Source organism: Alexandromys fortis, unplaced genomic scaffold (assembly GCF_014885135.2).
Source record: "Alexandromys fortis isolate MF-2015 unplaced genomic scaffold, M_Fortis_MF-2015_v1.1 scaffold_1, whole genome shotgun sequence".
Lineage (NCBI taxonomy): Eukaryota > Metazoa > Chordata > Mammalia > Rodentia > Cricetidae > Alexandromys > Alexandromys fortis.
The window spans coordinates 28,259,010-28,278,593 of record NW_026067927.1 but is presented as its reverse complement, the minus strand read 5'-3'; the positions used below and the strand labels follow the sequence as shown (position 1 = coordinate 28,278,593).

General features: G+C 46.5%; 1 protein-coding gene across 5 annotated transcripts in view; it reads left to right on the top strand.

The window, feature by feature from the left end:
* The window catches only part of Kif13a (kinesin family member 13A), a 168,984-nt gene that overhangs the window by 119,690 nt on the left and 29,710 nt on the right, over positions 1-19,584 (top strand). For 3 of the 5 annotated variants that reach the window (XM_050143832.1, XM_050143830.1, XM_050143835.1), the window contains 10 exons: positions 2,109-2,322; positions 3,525-3,687; positions 5,242-5,382; positions 6,405-6,554; positions 8,608-8,769; positions 10,709-10,882; positions 13,368-13,519; positions 15,345-15,477; positions 15,644-15,790; positions 18,764-18,802. In XM_050143832.1, the coding sequence (XP_049999789.1) occupies positions 2,109-2,322; positions 3,525-3,687; positions 5,242-5,382; positions 6,405-6,554; positions 8,608-8,769; positions 10,709-10,882; positions 13,368-13,519; positions 15,345-15,477; positions 15,644-15,790; positions 18,764-18,802 (1,475 nt within the window). The remainder of the gene's footprint in view (positions 1-2,108; positions 2,323-3,524; positions 3,688-5,241; positions 5,383-6,404; positions 6,555-8,607; positions 8,770-10,708; positions 10,883-13,367; positions 13,520-15,344; positions 15,478-15,643; positions 15,791-18,763; positions 18,803-19,584) is intronic. The other 2 variants (XM_050143834.1, XM_050143831.1) reach the window with 1 other exon arrangement.

Below are 19,584 nucleotides of genomic sequence, written 5' to 3'. Positions count from 1 at the left end.
AGCAAAATAAACAAAAGAAAAACAAGAGAGAACTATGTTCCCATAGTGGTGATCAGAAGTAAAACAGCCTAGCCCCTGAGCAGGACTGTGTGTGACGAGGAGGTGACCTGGGAGTCCTGCTTAGGGGGTCCAAGTGCAGGGCTGAGTTGCTCTCCTTCTGTATTTGCATCTTGGTCTGTGGCCCCCATAGAGCCTGTGTCACTGTGGCTCCTGGTCCTGTTTTAAGCATCCTCAGTCGCTCAGCCTCCACTTTGACAAGGAACCTGGCTTGAGATCCTGCAGCATCAGCCAGCAGGGTCACGTGTGTTTCTGCAGCATAAAAAGCTGAGATGTGGATAGATATGTTCTTCAGGACCTAGGCAGTAGAAGCCAATGGCACAGTGCCTGCTTAGCATGAATAAGACCCTACATTCGATCCCTAGTATGTCTTTCAGTCTCTCTTCACAAAACGCAGTAAAAAACAATTTCTCAGTGATAAATCTGCTGTTGCTTTGAAGAAGCAATGGATTTAATGAAATACAGTTGTATGTTTTGAAGACTTTGTTCTCTGATGAGTGCTAATACGGAGTGACTCTCGGGCTAAGAGCATCGCATCAAGACATATTTATCAAGTTGATGTCTGATCCTCGTTGACATTGAGCTTCTAATCTAAGTTCAGTACATGGCGCTGTCCTTGGTTGTCATTGGACCTTGGTCATCTGTGTGATTTTTCGGAACCCCAGTTTCCTCTACCTTAAAATGGAGATGACGCCCACCGCAGGGAAGGGGAGGGGCCGCAGGTTTCTTTGGAAGTCATGCTTGCAGTCAGTTTGGTCCCTGCTCTTGAGATGCAGCCAGTAAAGTCACATTGGCATGGTAGCTGTCGTTTTCATTAAAACAACTTACAGCATCTTGCAATTATACAAAGCTGCTCGTTTTTGCTGTGTCAACTTTATTCTTAAGGCTCGTGTGTTCTCTCCTCTTACATGCTAATGTAGAAAGCATATTGTCTGTGTTTATTGCATAAACTGGTGGGGTATTTTGGAAGAGTCTCTGAATAGCCATGAACAGGTGATTACAAAACTCCTGAATCACCACTGACCAGATTCTTTCTGGAAACTGAGACAACTGGATGGGAATACAGCCCAGGTTATCAGGGAATCACAGGCAGATGTGTCAACATACAAGAAGGAATCTACATCCCACACCGGTCTAAAGATGCATCTCCCCACAGTCCCGTGGACTTCTGGAAGATGCTCACTGTGATGGGCAGTCCTCCCCTGCACCGTGTGGCTGTCAGCATACTGATTCTTTGCAGGCTACTCATTTGTGTTGTGACTTTATTTATGGGTCATTGTCTGGACCTGGCATGCAGCTCATTGGTCATCACCACACTGGTGCCCTGTCCAGTCAATTGGCTCCTCAGAGTCAGGTCCCACACACACCACAGCCATCCATGGAGGTGCCAAGGCTCCATTGTTGATATGTCTGTACCTGCTTGCCCAATTGCGAGTTCTAGATTCCTGGAGCACTAACTTGCCAAACATGCTTTTCTTTTACTTTTCTTTTTTTATGAAAGTTAATTGCCCTCTTAGGAATTAACACCTGAGAAATTGCCACGTCATATACCTAATCAATATTTTCAAACGTATGCTATGATTATTTCCTCTCCATCAAGAGAAGGGAGGTTTGTGGTGAGCAATCAGAAGCCTATTTGTTACACACAAAAGCCATGTTACATGAGTGTAGAAGGCATGTGCTGTAAAAATCAACTTGTGCAAGCTCCTAGCCATGTGCTGTCTTGGATAACACAATGGTTTCACATCCAGTGCCTCCCCCGTCAAATACCAGGAAGTTTGTGATACACACAGCTAAACATGAGGATGCGCTCATCCTATACAAGAAGGTAACAGTGAAGGTTTGTAATTAGCAGTTAGCTGAAGTGTTATCTGAAAGCAAACCAGGAGGATTTCCTCTGTGAGCCCTCAGGCTCCACAGAGAGCACAGGACCAGGCAGATCAGGTCTGAGGCAGATGTTTCTTGCTGAGAGTAGCCCTGTCTGGCACCGGTGTGGACTCCTGTCTTTAACAGCTCTTTCTAACCCTTTGCCTCTTCTCTCGGCTCACCAGATCCAGTTCAGAATGTGGTTCAGGTCCTGGAGAAGCAGTACCTGGAAGAGAAGAGGACCGCCCTGGAAGAGCAGCGGCTCATGTATGAACGCGAGCTGGAGCAGCTACGCCAGCAGCTCTCCCCCGAGAGGCAGCCGCCGAGCAGTGCCTCCGACCGCCTGGCGTACAGCAGCCAGACAGCCCAGCAGAAGGTGACCCAGTGGGCTGAGGAGAGGTAAGGATGGGGCCTGAACCTGAGTGAGGAATGGGGGCTGTGGAACTGGAAAGGCCTGGGGAGGAAGGACACGCCTGGGAAGAGGAGACTGCAGGCCCACTTCTAGTTTGGCCATTGGTGTTTCATCTGGGAGTTATGTCCCAATAATGTCACAGTAATGTCAGCCACCATAGACCACCCCTCTCCCCAGATCTCTAATCCTTCAGTACAGATAGTGCCAATGACTTAGATTGGCAGGTCTTGAGATAGCAGAAGTTTGGATGATTATTTAACAACAGCAGTTGAATGTGCCGACAGAAAGGAAGGAGATATTTTGTCCCCTTTAGAAGGCTTTGGTGCTCAGAGCCACGTTTTCCCCTGCTAATCATGTCCACTGCCCGTGAGAACACCCCCAGCCCCAGGCTGTATCTGGGTGGCTTGGCAGGAACAAAGCAGAGAAGAGCAGGGAGTGTTTGGAAGCATGTCTGGGTGAGTCTGGAGGTGACTTATAGAGGAGGCGAAAGAATTCAATCTGTAAGCATTAGATTGGGCATGAGCAAGACAACAACCCAGCGCACATGAGAGACGGCAACCTGGGATGCTTGGGGTTTATCCTCTGAAAGAAGCAGTTCCCCTGCAAGACTTGAACCCAGGAGTGGCCTAAGGAAGGCAGGTGTTTATAAGGACTATCTTATAGCAACTGGATCTTAATGATAGATAGATAGATAGATAGATAGATAGATAGATAGATAGATAGATAGATAGATAGAGATAGATAGATGGTGGTGGTGGCTAGATGAAGAATGGATGGGCGGGTGGGTGAGTGGATGGATGGATGAAAAAATGAAGGAATGGAAGTGAAGAGGAACGAAAGATTGTGGTCACCCTGACTGTCGTGGAACAGATTGTTGTAGACCAGGCTGGCCTTGAACTCACAGGAGTTCTGCCTGCCTCTGCTGCTCAGATCCTAGGATTAAAGGCATGCACCACCATGAGCAGTGTCTGGGTATGTTTGTTGGTTTGTTGCTTTGTCTAATATCAATTCTCAACGCCTCAGTTTTGTCCTCAGCAGTGGTTCTCAGTGTCCTCCTCTCTGTGGACAGGAGGGAAAACTTCCTAAAAGGAGTGCCGCTGCTGTGGATGGAGTTTGTCACCACTTGGTGACAGGAACGGAACTCTGGCTTACTTTACCTGTGTGTGCTCTCTCTTCTTCAATACCCCAGGGATGAACTGTTCAGGCAGAGCCTGGCCAAGCTTCGAGAGCAGCTGGTGAAAGCGAACACTCTGGTGAGGGAAGCCAACTTCCTAGCTGAGGAAATGAACAAGCTCACTGACTACCAAGTGACTCTTCAGATCCCCGCGGCCAACCTCAGTGCCAACAGGAAGGTAGGCATGGCCCTAGGGGTTGGGAGAGCATAATGTAGGCTAGTAGATCCTGCAGACTGGAGTCCCGAGCTCATCTCTGTGAGCAGGTCCTGTGGGGAACCAGGTGTTGACTCTGGGTACCTTCGAGTTGGGCTGTACCCCCTGGGTGACCATACGCTGTAAGCAGCGTCCTTAGAGAGAAACGGAAGACGGCCAGGTGGTAATTATGCCTGCTTCTCCTCACACAAATGCCCCGATGCAATGAGTATATATGTATGCCTAGTTGTACAGCCTTTCTGTGAGTGAATTCTCTGAGGAGAAAATATCTTTGAAACCTATACTATTACATGTATGGAACTCCTCGCAGCCTTCTTAAAGACGCCTATCACTTAAACTTAACAAAGTTTTGCTCTAAGAGAGAAACCTGGAAGACAATAAATTTTCATCTTTTTTTCTCTACCCGGCCAACAGCTAGAAAGGAAGTTGAGTGTGGTGAGTGGAGAGAGGACTTGCTCAGTTAACCACTGGCTGTTCTGCCAGAGGACTGGGGTTTGCTTCCTAGCACACACAGAGTGGATCGCAATTATCTGTAACTCTACTTCATTGCGTGCAGTATCCTCTTCTGCCTCTGGGGGCACCAGACACACACGTGGTACACATGCATGCACGGGGGCAAAACACACATATACATAAAATAATTTTTTCATAAATTTAAGAAAGCAAATTAGGGAGGATTTGATTGGTTATTGGAGTTCTAAGTCCACAGATTATAGGCATGGACATACCTTCAGGTTGTGCACAAGGGTTCTCTGATAGTCCTTTTATTCTCTAATATTGATTGATTGATTGATTGATTGAGGCAGGGCCTCATAATCCCATGCTGGCCTCACACTCAATTTGTAGCTAAGGATGACCGTGCACCTGTCTTTGCCTCCTGAATGCTGTCATTACAGGCGTGCACTGACCACATCTGTTTTAGGTGGCGCTAGGGCTTTTTGCTTGCTTGTTTGTTTGTTGTTTGTTTTTTGAGACAGGGTTTCTCTGCAAAAGGGCCCTGACTCTCCTGGAACTTGTTTTTGTACATAGGTTGGCCTTGAACTCACAGAGACCTGCAGGCCTCTGCCTCCCAAGTGTTAGGATTATAGGCGTGCACTACCACCTATAACCAAGGGCTGGACAAGCACTCTAGCAACTGAGCTACCTCCCAGCCTTCACAGTGGCCTTTATGTAACAAAAACACGTACCCTTGCAACTGAATAATAATCAGGAATGGGATAAATCTGTATGATGAATTTCTATGCTACTATGAAACAAGTTTGCAAAGAGTAAACAATAAAAGGAATTGATCGTGATGTAAAAACTGGAGAGAGACTGGGATATGTGATTATGTGTTTACATGGGCTTGTGATTTAAAATATAAGTGTGTGCATGGGAATATCTAGAAGAAAGTGACCAGAATATTTCCTAGGTGGCAATGTTTGGCCATCTTGTGTAAACTCACTGTAATGTAGACAATCTTTAACTGTCAATAGGGAAGTCAAAACCATGTCCGCCTGATTTCTCTTCATTATACAGAGAGGGGCGATAGTGAGTGAGCCTGCCATTCAAGCGAGGAGAAAAGGAAAAAGCACCCAGATTTGGACCATCGAGAAGCTGGAGAATAAATTAATTGATATGAGAGACCTTTACCAAGAATGGAAAGAAAATGTCCCTGAGGTAAGAGGAACAAGGAGACGGGGCTGCATTAAAAGCACAGATAAAATGCTCTGGTGGTTACCCTAGGGAGATAAATGTGATCCTCCAGGAGCACTTAATTCAGACAGGTGGAAGGGGACACCCAGCGGCTCTTGTTTTGTCTTCACTGCCTCTCACATGAAAGGAGGAGGAAAGAAGTCTCTCTGTGCTGCTGGTCTGTGTCCTGGTAAACCAGGCCGGCTGGAGCCAGTGTGGACTTCATCTTCATCCCCATCTGCGTGTGCCCCTATATGTATATGTCCCTGTCTGTGTATGCCCCTAGCTGTGTGTGCCCCTAGCTGTGTGTGCCCCTATCTGCGTGTGCCCCATCTGTGTGTGCCCCTATCTGTGTGTGCCCCATCTGTGTGTGCCCCTAGTTGTGTGTGCCCCATCTGCATGTGCCCCTTGCTGTGTGTGCCCCTAGCTGTGTGTGCCCCTAGCTGCGTGTGCCCCCAGCTGTGTGTGCCCCTTGCTGTGTGTGCCCCTAGCTGCGTGTGCCCCTTGCTGTGTGTGCCTCTATCTGTGTGTGCCCCCAGCTGTGTGTGCCCCTTGCTGTGTGTGCCCCTGGCTGCATGTGCCCCTTGCTGTGTGTGCCTCTATCTGTGTGTGCCCCATCTGTGTGTGCCCCTAGCCGCATGTGCCCCTAGCTGCATGTGCTCACGGCTGGGTAGATTTCTAAACATAATTGTAGTGCATGTAATGTTTTGTTTTGCTTCTAACATTTTATATTAGCAATAGAAAGAAAAATTTGGTGCCAGTTCCAGGGCACAACATGAAACAGGCTGTAGGTGTGGGGTGAGTGAAGGCGAGGCTTCTCTGCATGACAGCCCCCAGCAGACATGCCCCACTCATGTGCTGGGTTGATCTGTCGGCATGATTCTGATTTTACTTCTTTATTTCAGTGAATGCTTCCTCTAAAAGTATGTTTAGTGCTGGTTCGAAATAGCATGATTTAAGTTGATGCCTTGTTTCCTGACCCCCCAATGACCTGTTCTGCTTCTCAGGCCAAGAGGCTCTATGGGAAGCGAGGCGACCCTTTTTACGAAGCTCAGGAGAATCACAACCTCATCGGTGTGGCTAATGTGTTCTTGGAATGTCTCTTCTGTGACGTTAAACTTCAATATGCAGTACCCATTATCAGCCAGCAGGGGGAGGTAAGGATACACCAGCCCCTAGAAAATGACAGGTGTGAAATTTTGTTAATCTCTGCCTTGAGGAAGATCAAGATGCTCTGTGTGCATGTGTGTGTGTGTGTGTGTGTGTGAGAGAGAGAGAGAGAGAGAGAGAGAGAGAGAGAGAGAGAGAGAGAGAGAGAGAGAGAGAGAGAGAGAGAGTGTGTGTGTGTGTGTGTGTGTGTGTGTGTGTGTGTGTAGGATCTGTACCTTCCTGGGATAATTCTGCTCTGGTGACCACCAATGCTTCTCCCCATGCTAAAAATACAACTTAAGTGGCCAGTGGATCCAGTGGCTGAGACCCTTGCTCAGGGTCTCTTAATCTCGAGTCCCTGACAGGCTCTGGATATCTGATATATTAAAAACACACTCAAGGCTCAGCCCTCAAGCACTTGCCATGCGAACCAAATGCTCTGAGTTCAAGTTCAGAGTGGAAGGAGAGAAAAGGCTTCCAAATGCTTTCCTCTGACCATCACGTGTGTGCTATTGCACACACACACACACACACACACACACACACACACACACAGATTAATGCAGGTGCATTCAGTTCCCAAACAAACATCATATGATACATTGCACTGCTGTGTCTCCACCCTTCTTTCCCTCGGTCCCTCCTCCCGTGTGTCTGTTTTCTCGGATACCATCATCTGACTTCTCTCAGATCCTTGTCTCCAGCGCCAATGCTATGTGGAGATTGAATCTGAGCGTTAGGCATCCTCCTTACTTAGCCTGGTGTGGCGGCTCATCCCTGTAGTCCCAGCATTCAGAAGCCGAGGCAGAATTTGAGCAGCCTGAGCCATCTCAGAAAGGAGAATGGAATACTGCCAACCTGGACCCACTCCAGCAAAACACTTCCACACTCGGAAATAGAAATGTTCTAATAAAAAAATGGCCTGAAAAGAACAGTTATTTAGAGGCTGGAGGAATGACTCAGCAGCTAAGAGTGGCTTGCTGCTCTTGGAGAGAGCCCAAGTTCGAGACCCAGCTCTCCCATCAGATAGCTCCTAACTACCTGTGACTTCAGCTCCAGGGAGATCCGATACCCTTGACCTCTTTGGACACCAGCACTCAAGTGCATGGACCCACACACATATACATAATTAAAAAATAAAATAGGTGGAACAAAACATTGTTACCCACAGCTAAGAGTGGAGTTGCACACCTGTCATGGAAGTACTCGGGAGGCTGAGGCAAGAGGATTGTGCAGTGAGTGAGGTCAGCCTGGGTTCTGTAGCGAGCCCTGTCTCAACAAATCAAAACCTTACTTACAAAAGCAAGCAAACAGAAGAACTGCCTTCCCATACCCATCTGGCTTTGTTCATGTGATTCCTTCTGGAGTAAGAGCCCACTGCCACCCCACTTTTTCATGCATCCCCATGTCACATACCACCCTTCCTCCCTGAGCTAGGGGCCGGGTCTGCCTGGTGTCGTGTTGGAAGCACAGTGCTCGGCACAGCTCCTGCCCCCGTCCGTTCCCAGTAAACACTTGCCACATGCACATGCATACATTTACCCTACACACACCCAACACCTCTGTGTCAGACGCTTTATCCTGTTGCTCTTGGGTTCTGCCTTCTCTGCTTTCTGGCCATGAGCTCACTGGCAGCAGAACCCACTTCTTTTCTTGGCGTCCCAGTAGGTCTTTGTGGAGTGAATAGGTTAACCAAGTACATGATCAAATAAATGCATACGTAACTATGTAAACAATTGCAAGACCAAAGGTCCCAGTAGACGATGATCGCTCCCTTGAAGCTGTTCCTTGCCTGAGCTGAGGAAAATGAGTATACCTAAGGATAGTTCTAGAAAACAAGTCGTGAAGGGACAAATTTGACTCAGAGTAAGAAAGGAACGGTGCAGGGCACGGCTGGCTCTCGGAGGGTGGGCTTTGGGTCTCCCTCATGGGAATGGCTTGGGAGAGAGAGTCTTGCACTGCCAGAGATGGTCAGCCGGGGCTGAGAGTAAACTTGTTTCTCAGGCTAGTGTTGCCTGGGTAGGCCCTTGAGCTCTGAGATGCTCTTGTCCCATGATCCAGGTTGCCGGGCGTCTCCACGTGGAGGTCATGCGTGTCACTGGGACTGTCCCGGAGCGTGTGTCAGAGGACGACTCTTCCGAGAACTCTAGTGAAAGCGGAAGTCTTGAAGTCGTGGACAGCAGCGGTGAAGTCATTCACCGAGTCAAGAAGCTGACGTGCCGGGTGAGAGGACAATGATGGGGGCTCACGTAGACCGTGGCAATGCCAAACTGTGCGCACAAAGTGCTGTGAGTTTTCCATCCAGCACGGTAGAAGCTAAACTGTCTGATGAGAGATGCAGCTGTAGGCAGCACTTCTAGAACAATTCTCTCGGATCAAGTGTGTGGAATTCCCCAAACATGTACCCTCTACCTTCAGTGTCTAGGCAAACCTGGTTTTGTGAAGCCCTCCACAGACTCAAATCCACGTGTATGCAAATCCCTTACACACAGTGTGTTGGCGGAGGCTGCTAGTTCAGAAATAATCACACAGAAACCATATTATTTGCAACACTGTTTGGCCAATAGCTTAAGCATATTTCTAGCTAGCTCTTATATCCTAAACTAACCCATCTCCATTAATCTGTGCATCACCACAAGGTTGTGGCCTACCGGCAAAGTTTCAGTGGACTCCAGCGGAGAAGTCTGTCTCTGGCAGCAACTGCATGGCTTCTACCTGACTCCACTACTCCCTCCTCCTCTGTCTGCTTGGAACTCCCACCTAGCCCTATTCTGCTAAGCCACTGGCCAAAACAGCTTTATTCATTAACCAATAAAAGCAAAACACAGACTGAAGGACTTCCCACACCAACAGTGCACTGTGTTTGCATTTAATCTATGCACATCATTCTATATACTTTTAATAACTGCCAATAAAATGGCATGAAGTGCAGTGCAAATGATGTGTGGTAGTTATATCAGTTCTAGTTAGCCTCATTTTTAAAGATTTATTTTATTTATTTGCTTTCTGTAACACTTTTCTGAGGCAGGGTCTCTTAATTATGTAGCCCTGGATGTTCTAGGATTCACTTCGTAGACCAGGCTGGCCTCCAACTCACTGAGTGCTAGAATTAAAACGGCTCACCGCCACACCTGGCACTAGTTGGCTTTAATTTTCTATTTGACGCAGCCTAGAGTCACCTGAGAGAGGAATTGCACTGGTGAAATTGTTGATGGGCCTGGCCTGTCTGTGGGGGGTTGTCTTGGTTGTTAATTGATATGACAGTCCAGCCCACCGTGGGAGGCACCATTCCCTTGGCAGGTTGTCCTGAGCTGTATAAGAAAGCTAGGTAAGCATGAACCAGCCAGTGAGCGGCATTCCTCTATGGTTTCTGCTGCAAATTCCTGCCTGGGCTGCCCTCAGTGATGGTCTTTGCCCTGTAAACTGAAATTAACCTGTTCCTCCCCTAAGTTGCTTTTAGTCAGTTTTTACCACGTGTAACAGTTGCTTAGAGAATAATGACAAGATAAAGTCTACACACGTCTGTATGATTTAGTGTCTGGAGTATATCTGATCTATTGACTAAACCACAGATGGCAAATCTGCAGAAAGAGAGGGCCATGTCTGTCGCAGTATGGAGAATATATTATTGAATTATGTTCTCCTAATAAGAGTTACTTCTTTATCAGAAACTCAGTCGTGAGTAAGATTATACAGGAATGTGCCTTTTTTCCTCACAAATAAGTAAATATAATTTTTCTTAAAATTTGAAGATGAGTCCATGTGTTAGACATGATGGTGCATGTCTTTAGTCCCAACACTTAGGAGCAGAAGCAGGCCGATCTGTGAGTTTGAGATCTCCATGCTTTATAGCTTTATAAAAGGATGGACTGGGAATATAGCTCAGTCCGTGTGAGGCCCTAAATTCACTGCTAAAAATAGGAGATAGATAGGTGGATAGATGGGTGAATGATAGATCGATCAATCAGTCGAGAGAGAGAGAGAGAGAGAGAGAGAGAGAGAGAGATATGGATAGATGGATAGAGAGAGCGCAATGAATGATCTTGAATATTCTCAAATAGATGACTGATTTCATCCTCTCTTAGAGATGACTGAACTATGGAAGGACATATTCTTTAGTGTTTCTTTTATGAGAACTATATTTTTTTTTTAATCTCTTCAGGTGATAATTAAAGAAGCAACTGGGCTCCCCTTAAGCCTCTCAAATTTCGTCTTCTGTCAGTATACGTTCTGGGACCAGTGTGAGTCCACGGTGGCAGCCCCGGTGGTGGACCCAGACGTGCCTTCCCCGCAGTCCAGGGATGCCCAGTACACAGTGACCTTCTCTCACCGCAAGGTACGGATGCAGTTACAAAGTGATACCAGGCTCGGGGTGACACTCTGTGGTGAAGTGTGAGCTTGATCTGGGTCAGTTCCCACCAGCAGAATGGCCACAACAGGATCAGCATCAGCTGCACCGTGGGGAATGGAATTGGGCACACACTTTTAAAATTGCCATGTACTCTGCAACTTTACATACAATTCTGGTGTTTGAACAGGACACTTTCCAACTGTGTGGAGCTTCTGTTTTTCCTTCCTTCCTTCCTTCCTTCCTTTCTTTCTTTCTTTCTTTCTTTCTTTCTTTCTTGTTTTTAAGGACCAAAGTTCCCTTATTAATTTTTAAAAATTATTTATTTATTTTTATTTTATATGCATTAGTGTTTGCCTGCATGTATGTCTGTGTGAGGGTGTCAGATCTTGGAGTTACAGAGAGTTGTGAGCCGCCATGTGGGTGCTGGGAATTGAACTTGGGTTCCCTGCAAGAGCACTCAGTGCTTTTAACCGCTGAGCCATCTCTCCAGCCCCCCCCCCTTATTAATTTTTTAAAATGTTTTTATTGTTGTCTGGCAGTTTTAGAATTTTAGTCATTTTTGTGTTCAGTTCCCTTTTCTCATCTCCTTACTGCACTGAAACCCTCTTCTTCCCACGAGTCACCTCCTCCTTTCTTTCACCTCTTCCTGTGTCACTGGTGGAGTTAAGCGTTTCTCGCCTAAGCATAGGAGGGAGCTTATAGGCTGGATATCGGCAACTTATTGTTGGCTATTCCCCTAAAGAAAATGATACCCCTCTTCCCCAAATCTGTTAAATCACAAAAGGGTCCTGCTGTGTAGCTTAAGCAGGTCTAGGACTCAGTATGTGGCCTATTCTGCCCTCCAGTTCATGGTCATCCTCCTGCATCCGCCTTCCAAGTGCTGGGATTACAGGCAGGAGTTCCTAGGCCTGGCTAAAATCTGCTTATGACTCAGAAGTTCTCCCCATATGTGGTGGCACATGCCTGTAATCCTGGAACACAGGAGGCTGAAGCAGCAAGATCCCATGTTCCAGGACAGGAGATTCTCTCTCAGAAGAGTTTTCCCTGTAAGTTTCTTTCTTTGTTTCTTTCTTTGTTTCTTTCTTTGTTTCTTTCTTTCTTTCTTTCTTTCTTTCTTTCTTTCTTTCTTTCTTTCTAATTGAACAAAATATCTTATTGGACTTTGTAAAGTTCATTACAAATTCAAATAATTAGGGAATATATAAAATGAAATCTGAACAGTCTCTGCTTGGAGCCTTATTCTACAAGGGTATAGCCATGTTTCTTTTTAAGAAATATGCTGGTAAGGCTGGAGAGATGGCTCAGTGGTTAAGAGCACTGGCTGCTCTTCCAGAGGACCTGGGTTCAATTCCCAGCACCCACATGGCAGCTCACAACTGTCTGTAAATCCTGTTTCAGGGGATCCGATACCCTCACACAGACATACATACAGCCTCATTATGACATTTTCATTCGTATGAATTCTATGCCTTGTTCTAACTCATCTTCTTCTGCTGCTGCTATCCTCTCCCATCCCCTCCCCACACACTGGCTTCTCCTCCTCCTAAGTAGCATCCCTCCCTTCCCCATTTTGTTGTTCTTGTTGTTACTGTTTTTCTAATCGTCTTCTAAATATTCCCCATCCTTCTCTGGATCCACAGGACGGTTTATATCAGGAAGACAAAGGCTGGATTTACAGTGTGTACTGCTTAACAACTGTTTAAATACATACAGATCCCCAAATCCCTGGGTTCACAGTGTGACTTTAGAGGTTGTTAGGTTTGTTTTTTGGTTTTTTTTTTTTTGATGTTGTTTGTTTTATTTTGTTTTTCACTTCTAAAGAACATAGATTGGACTTACTGACCACTGTGTTTCTTTTCCTCCTAACTTTCTGGGTCCAGATGCAATAGGAAGTAGATAGAATAAGGTTCAATCCGCTTGGTAGCTGTTTCTGGAAATGAGTCAATGAATAACTGCCTCTGAGTCTCTGCTCGGGCTCCCGAGGAGGCTGATGGGAAGGAAAGTGGCTTGGCATTAGGCCTGCTCAGTGTCCTAGGTGGCCAGCCACAGTTCTCAGGGAACTCTATACATTTCCACAGTCGTGGCCTTGTCTTTTAGAGTGAGGAATTGAAGAGAGACACACTCACGAGCAAGAGCCCAGGCCAGGAAGAAATCAGATAGTTCAAGTCCCTTATGGGGTAAGTCTCGAAGTGCAGCTAGGGTCATCTGGAGGTCAGAGTGGTTCACTGGAGCTGGCCATGAGCCAAAGTAAGGAATGCAGATGCCAGCTCTGCACCTAAAGTCAGAGTTTTGAGTTCAGCTTTGTTCATTAGAATGGAGTTACCTCCTAGATCTCTTCCAGATACGGCATCCTGTGAACCTGGATGCTTTCCTGCAGAACAGAAGAGATGGGGTTTAAGGTTGAGAGCAGATAATTGGGTGCCATTATGTCCGACTCTCAGTGTGCTCTCCTGCCTTCTGCTTGTCCCAGGACTTTGTGGTGACTGTCACAGAAGAGTTCCTAGAGTTCATTTCCGATGGCGCACTGGCGATTGAAGTGTGGGGCCACCGGTGCGCTGGGAACGGAAGCTCCATCTGGGAGGTCGACTCCCTCCATGCGAAGACAAGAACATTGCATGACAGGTTGGTTCTTGCTGCAAGCATTAGACGCAGGGGTCAGGAGCAGCTCACGACCTTAAGTCAGCATTGAGGCTTCAAACCCTGGGGCTTCGAAGAAGTTGCTCAGCCTTTGAGTCCATTTCCTCCTTTGTAGTACTAGAAGAAGCCACCACTTGAAGCCACCAGCATCGAAACACACTGTGGATAGTGAGTCACTAAAACCAGCGGGACTGGAGTCGTTGCTGTATTGATGTGGAAAAAAAAAATCCTTGGTTTTACTTAGCATCAAGCACAAAAATTATGTTTATTCTTAAAGTCTTTATTACATTAGTGTGTGTGTGTGTGTGTGTGTATGTGTGCGCGCACATGTATGCGCGTGCATGCTGAGGGAGGTCAGAGGACAGCTTGCAGGAGTCAGTTACCAACTTCCACCTCGTGGTTCCCAGGTATTGAACTCAGGTCATCTGGTTGAAGGCAAGCTCTTTTACGTACTAGGCTACCTTGTTGACCCAAGTCATACATTTAAATGCAAAGAAAAATCTACAAATCTGGTAGAAGAAAATGGTAGGATATCTTTTTACCAATTTTTATTGCTTTATAGGGTTTGGGGTTTTTTTTTTTTTTTTTTGAGGTATGGTTTGGTTGTAGACTAGGCTGGCCTCACATTTATGACAGTCTCCTGTCTCGACCTCCCAAGTGTTGCAATTGCAGATGTGAGCCACCATGCCCTGAGTTTTTGTCATTGTCATTGTTGATGGTATCGTTGTAAGCAAGTGCTCACTGTAAAACCCACCTGCCCTCAGATTCGCAATCCTCCTGCCTCAGCAAGTGCTAGTTTTACTGGTTTGTTCCATGCTGCCTGGAGGGGGATAGCATCTTTACAACTTTGACATGGTCACTGGTTCCCAGGCCACCATAACCATAGGAGGGAAAACTTCCAGGTTGGAGTTAATTCTGCATCAAAGGCATAACAATGAAAAGAAACAAACAGCCAGGTGGTGGTGGTGCACACCTTTAATCTGAGCACTGGGGAGGCAGAGAACGATGAAAATAACCAAGCAACTGCGATCTAAGAGAAAGCTCCTAATGTCTTTTTTTTTTCTTTTTATAGCATTTCCAGAGACAGAATGTAGATCTTTCCGCTTGTCAGGCAAGCACTCTGCCATTCAGCTTCAGCCCTAAAATTGGCAATTTCTTATAAAGTTGATCATTTGCCTCTTCTGTGGCCCGGCAACCCCATACCCTGGGGCTTACTTGAGAGAAATGAAAAATTAGGTCCACAAGTAGTGTTCATGGCGGCTTTACCAATACACCAGTGTCATGATGAACCCAGGTATTTTCAGCAGGCGAATAAACAGATTACTGGGTCAGTCATCCAAGAGCAGCTTAGTCAGCATTAAAATCTAAAAGCACTGGGGCCAGGCATGGTGACACATGCCTTAAATCCCAGCACTTGGGAGACAGGCAGACGGGTTTCTGTGAGTTCAAAGTCATCTAGGGCTATAGAAAGAGACCCTGTCAGAGAAAGAAAGGATCATCCATCCATTGTGCCAAATGACTCAAGAGTCCATGCCACGTGGTTCCATTTTTATGACATTTTAAAACAGGCAGAGCTAACTTGGGTTTGTCAACCCCCCCTGGAATTCTGTGTACACCTCTAAGTGGAAGGTGTGGGTCAGTTAAACAGCCTGCGAGTCCATACCGCAGGGTTGTATGAGCGGTCATTGAGGAGGTAACCTGTGAGACGCCGCCGGCACAGTGCCTGATGTGCTCAGAGATGGACGTTTATTACCATTTGCTACCAGTGGCCCTGGCTGATGCTTGGCTTGTCGGGATGTGGTTTTCGCAGGTGGAATGAAGTCACTCGAAGGATAGAGATGTGGGTCTCCATATTGGAACTGAATGAGCTGGGGGAATACGCCGCCGTGGAACTTCACCAGGCGAAAGACGTCAACACTGGGGGCGTCTTTCAACTCAGACAGGTAGAAAGGTTTCGTTTGTTTGCTTATCATCTCCTCCCTACTCCACTCTCAGAGTTTCTAGGCATGTCCTAATTATTTTGTGTTGCTGTTCTCAAATTATCTCCCCTTGTTTCCTCCCCCGTCCCCATCCCCATGTCTGGCATCTTCACTGCCTTCACCTCCGCAGGGGCACTCGCGTAGAGTGCAGGTCACAGTAAAACCTGTGCAGCATTCAGGGACGCTGCCTCTCATGGTGGAAGCCATCCTGTCCGTTTCCATTGGCTGCGTGACTGCAAGGTCCACCAAGCTGCAAAGAGGGCTGGACAGTTACCAGGTAAGACATGGGTCTGGAGTCATAGGTACCAAGGACTGGGGATGTAGCTTGGTTGGAGGACACTTACCAAGCTTCCTCAGAAATACCCAGAACTTCAGAATTTTTTTTTAAATTTTAATTTTAAAAAGATCAAGGGATTGCAGAATTGGCTCATCAATTAAGAATGCATACTGCTCTTACAGAGAACTCAGATGCAATTCCTAGCACCCATGCGAGAGAGCTCAAAACACCTGTAACTCCATCTCCAGGGGATCCAGTGGCCTCTGAGGGCACCTGTGCTCATGTGCACATACCCACACTCAGATACGCACGCACACACACGATTAAAAGGAGATATTTTCATTAAAAAGAAGAAATTTAAAAATCAGTTACTGTGTAAGTCAGGAAATTGATGTACAGTGGAAATCTTACTTGGAAATTCAGCAACAGTTACCAACTGCATCTCTTCCAAGTCACATCCCCGTCTGTTGCCTTTCTTCTAAATATAAAATGCTGTGTTTGCTTAGTGTTACTTAGTAATGCTTACTTCTTAAAGCGCTAGTGGTCGCCTGCTCTGGGCTGCTTTTATTTCATAGCCAGCGAGTGCTGCCCCAGTCCACTTGCCCAATAGATGTGAACATTACGGCTGCCCCAGTCCACTTGCAGTGTTATCAGAAAATCGCTCCTCTGTACCATCCCTTTAAACCAGTCTGTACTGCTCTTCTTTGTTATTATAAAAACTATGCCCTTGATCATTTTGTCTATTAAATCTCCATCCTCCAAGCCCGTTGTTCTCATTAAGAAATAAAAGGATGCTGGCTGTGATGATACAAGTCTGTCGGCCCAGCACTTAGAATGTGGAGGCAGGAGAATTGGAGTTCAGGATCGTCCTCAGCTTTAGCTACGTAGTGAGTTTGAGGCTAGCCTGGGCTACATGAGACACTGTGGAGGGCAGGCAGTACAGAAAGCTAGTCTGTGCCCTAGGAGAATAAACTTCAATAACTGTCCTCCTACTGGTATGTGTTTCAAGGACTGGACACAGTTGAACCAGGGTCCCCTATTGTCAGATGTGGTAGAGAGGATCTCTCTGCCTGGCCAGAGAGAAAACATTTCCCCCCATTTCTCTGAGGAGTCTGGGTATCAGCCCAGCCAATCCTGAGAAACGGTTCATCTTCTACCACAGTTTCTCTTTGGTTTCATGGGTTGGCGCAGACTTTTCTGAAAGTTGGAGATGAATGCAGAGTTCTGGGCTTTGCCCGGCACTGCCCTCCTCCGGTCTGACCAAACCTCCCTGCGGCTCAGGGTGTGCGTGCTTCCTTGAGAACAAAAGCAAAGGACAAGGAGATTGGGCACGTGTTCTGGGCGCTTCTCTAGCACACTTGTGTGTTTAGAACCTGTGAGTGAAGAATCAAATGCATATCCTCACTCCAGGCCAGGCCCTTGTGAGCCGGTAACCTGCAGGGTGGCCACAGGAGTTACTTGGTAGCACAAGACTTACAGACAGGAGACCCCGGTTCCCCATTCATTTCCTGGTTCACTTAAATACTGGATTCTTTCCTTTCTAAAATGATGAAATAGATGCAACAATTCTTAGTTTCTTTCTGGAATAAAACTATGTTATGATATATGGTATAACTGTGTTATGATATATGATAAAATCAATCTTCAGCATAAGACATGGAGTTCATGTAGCTTAAGTTGTGACTTCCAAAATTAAAATGATTATAATATTCTCTCATGTCATTAAAAAAGATTGTTATAAGTTTAAATAAAAGAATTCACCGGGGATAGTGGAACATTCCTGTAATCCTAGAATTCGGGAGACAGAGGCAAGAGGACCACTGTAGGTTCAAGGACAGCCTGGTCTACGTAGTGAGTTCCAGACCAACCAGGACTGCAGAGTGAGACCCTGTCTCTAAAGTGACAATAATGGCTGTGATAATGATGACTCGAGGGGGCTGTAGTCTCATTTCTAAGGAAAATTGTTTCTACCTAAACTCTTGTTTTCAGCTTGATTCTTTCTCTTGCCTAAAGTTTTTTTAACCAACATTGTTACCTTGTATAACTATTGCAAAATGCAGCCATGCCTTTGGGGTACTTGTGATCCATGCATAGAGAACACAGGTAGCCCGTGCAGTCCAGTGGCTCAGCTTTCCCTGCAGTAGCCAGCATAGAACCTTACATGCCCTTAGCCTGGGTCCCCAGGCATTCCTGTGGCAACTTCATCCCTCTGAGTGATGCTCTCCAAGGAACGCTTGCTGGGGATAGAGACAGGAGGTCCGGCTTCTGTCCTGAGCAGCCGCCATCTTGGATGGTGAACCTTGGATTAACTCTCCATCCTCTAGGGTCTCTGTGAGAAGAGAATCTAACTCCTTCATAGGTTAGCCTTCTGTCCGGCTAAGATCATCCCAAACTTCAGACAGCCCACCAGAATGCATATCACCCGTCCGTGACGGTGGCACAAGGCCTGGCCCAGGGATGTTGTTTTCAATCCTTATCTAAGAGAATTCTCTTGAAAAATATTTGATTTTCTTACTAAAAAAAAAATAATTCTTGGGGTATTAAATGACTCAGTGGGAAAGGCACTTGCTTCCAAGCCTGACAACCCCAGAACCCACGTGAGGAAGAAGAGAAATGATTCTTAGAAGTTGTCCTCTCTCTCTCTGTCTCTCTCTCTCTGTCTCTCTCTCTCTGTCTCTCTCTCTCTCTCTCTCTCTCTCTCTCTCTCTCTCTCTCTCTCCCCTCTCTCTCCCCTCTCTCTCTCTCTCTCTCTCTCTCACACACACACACACACACAAACATACACACAGACAGACAGACAGGCAGACAGATGAATTTAATCCTTCCTTCCTGTCCTTTTGGGATTCGGTGAAATGCTTTACGGTGCTAATGTTGTACGAGGCGTCCATTGTAACATGTGTTAAGTTATCTTTCCCTGTGTGCTGTTTGAGAAAACGGAATGCATGTCCTTTATGTTTATTTTCTCCCCACCAGAGAGATGAGGAGGATGGCGATGATATGGATAGTTATCAGGTATTGCTGCCACTGTCAACCCTGTGCATGGGGCACAGCTCTCGCTAATCGCCAGCCTTCGCAAAGCAGGGCCCAGGGGAGTGAGAATGTGCAGGTTCTCACTTGCTTTTGGTTTGCTTTGTATGTGAGCAAGGTCACAGTACTAGTTCTCGCGATTTTCCTGTTGATTCCAAATCTGTAACCAGACACTGCACTGTTTGCTCTGCCGGCTCCAGCGACCAGCTAGCAAAGCCTTGCTGAGCGAGACCACGATGGCCGTAAAAAGATGAACGATCTCAAAAAACACACTGCTCTCTGTTCGGTTCATTGGTCCAGTCTTGTCTTTCCCCTACTAAACTGCACTTTGCCTCTCACTTCTGGAAGATTTCTGTCACCCTAAGTGCCATTTTTATTGGACAACAAGCTTAGAGACTGAACATAGACCTTTCTTTTGTTTTATTTAACCAGTGGCCCTCTCATTAGAGTCAAGCTTAGTTCATCATGTCGAGAATTTAAATAGCAGCACTTTTTGTTGGAAATGGAGGAGAGGGGATGAGCGGATGTGCCATTGATACCCAGCCAGCCTCGGCTAGCCTTACAATCACGGATGATGGTGGGGTCGTGGTCAGAGTAGTCAGCCAAGATGAAAGTTTCAGGCATGAGTTCCCAGTCTTTGTACTGCTTTCCTGGATGTCAGTTGTGGGGACATTATAGGAGAAGCTTCCAGGTTCCCACTCTTAGTATCAGGTCATCATCACTAGGAGAGTTAGACCCAGCAGCGTCTGGGGTAGAAGTGATGGTTT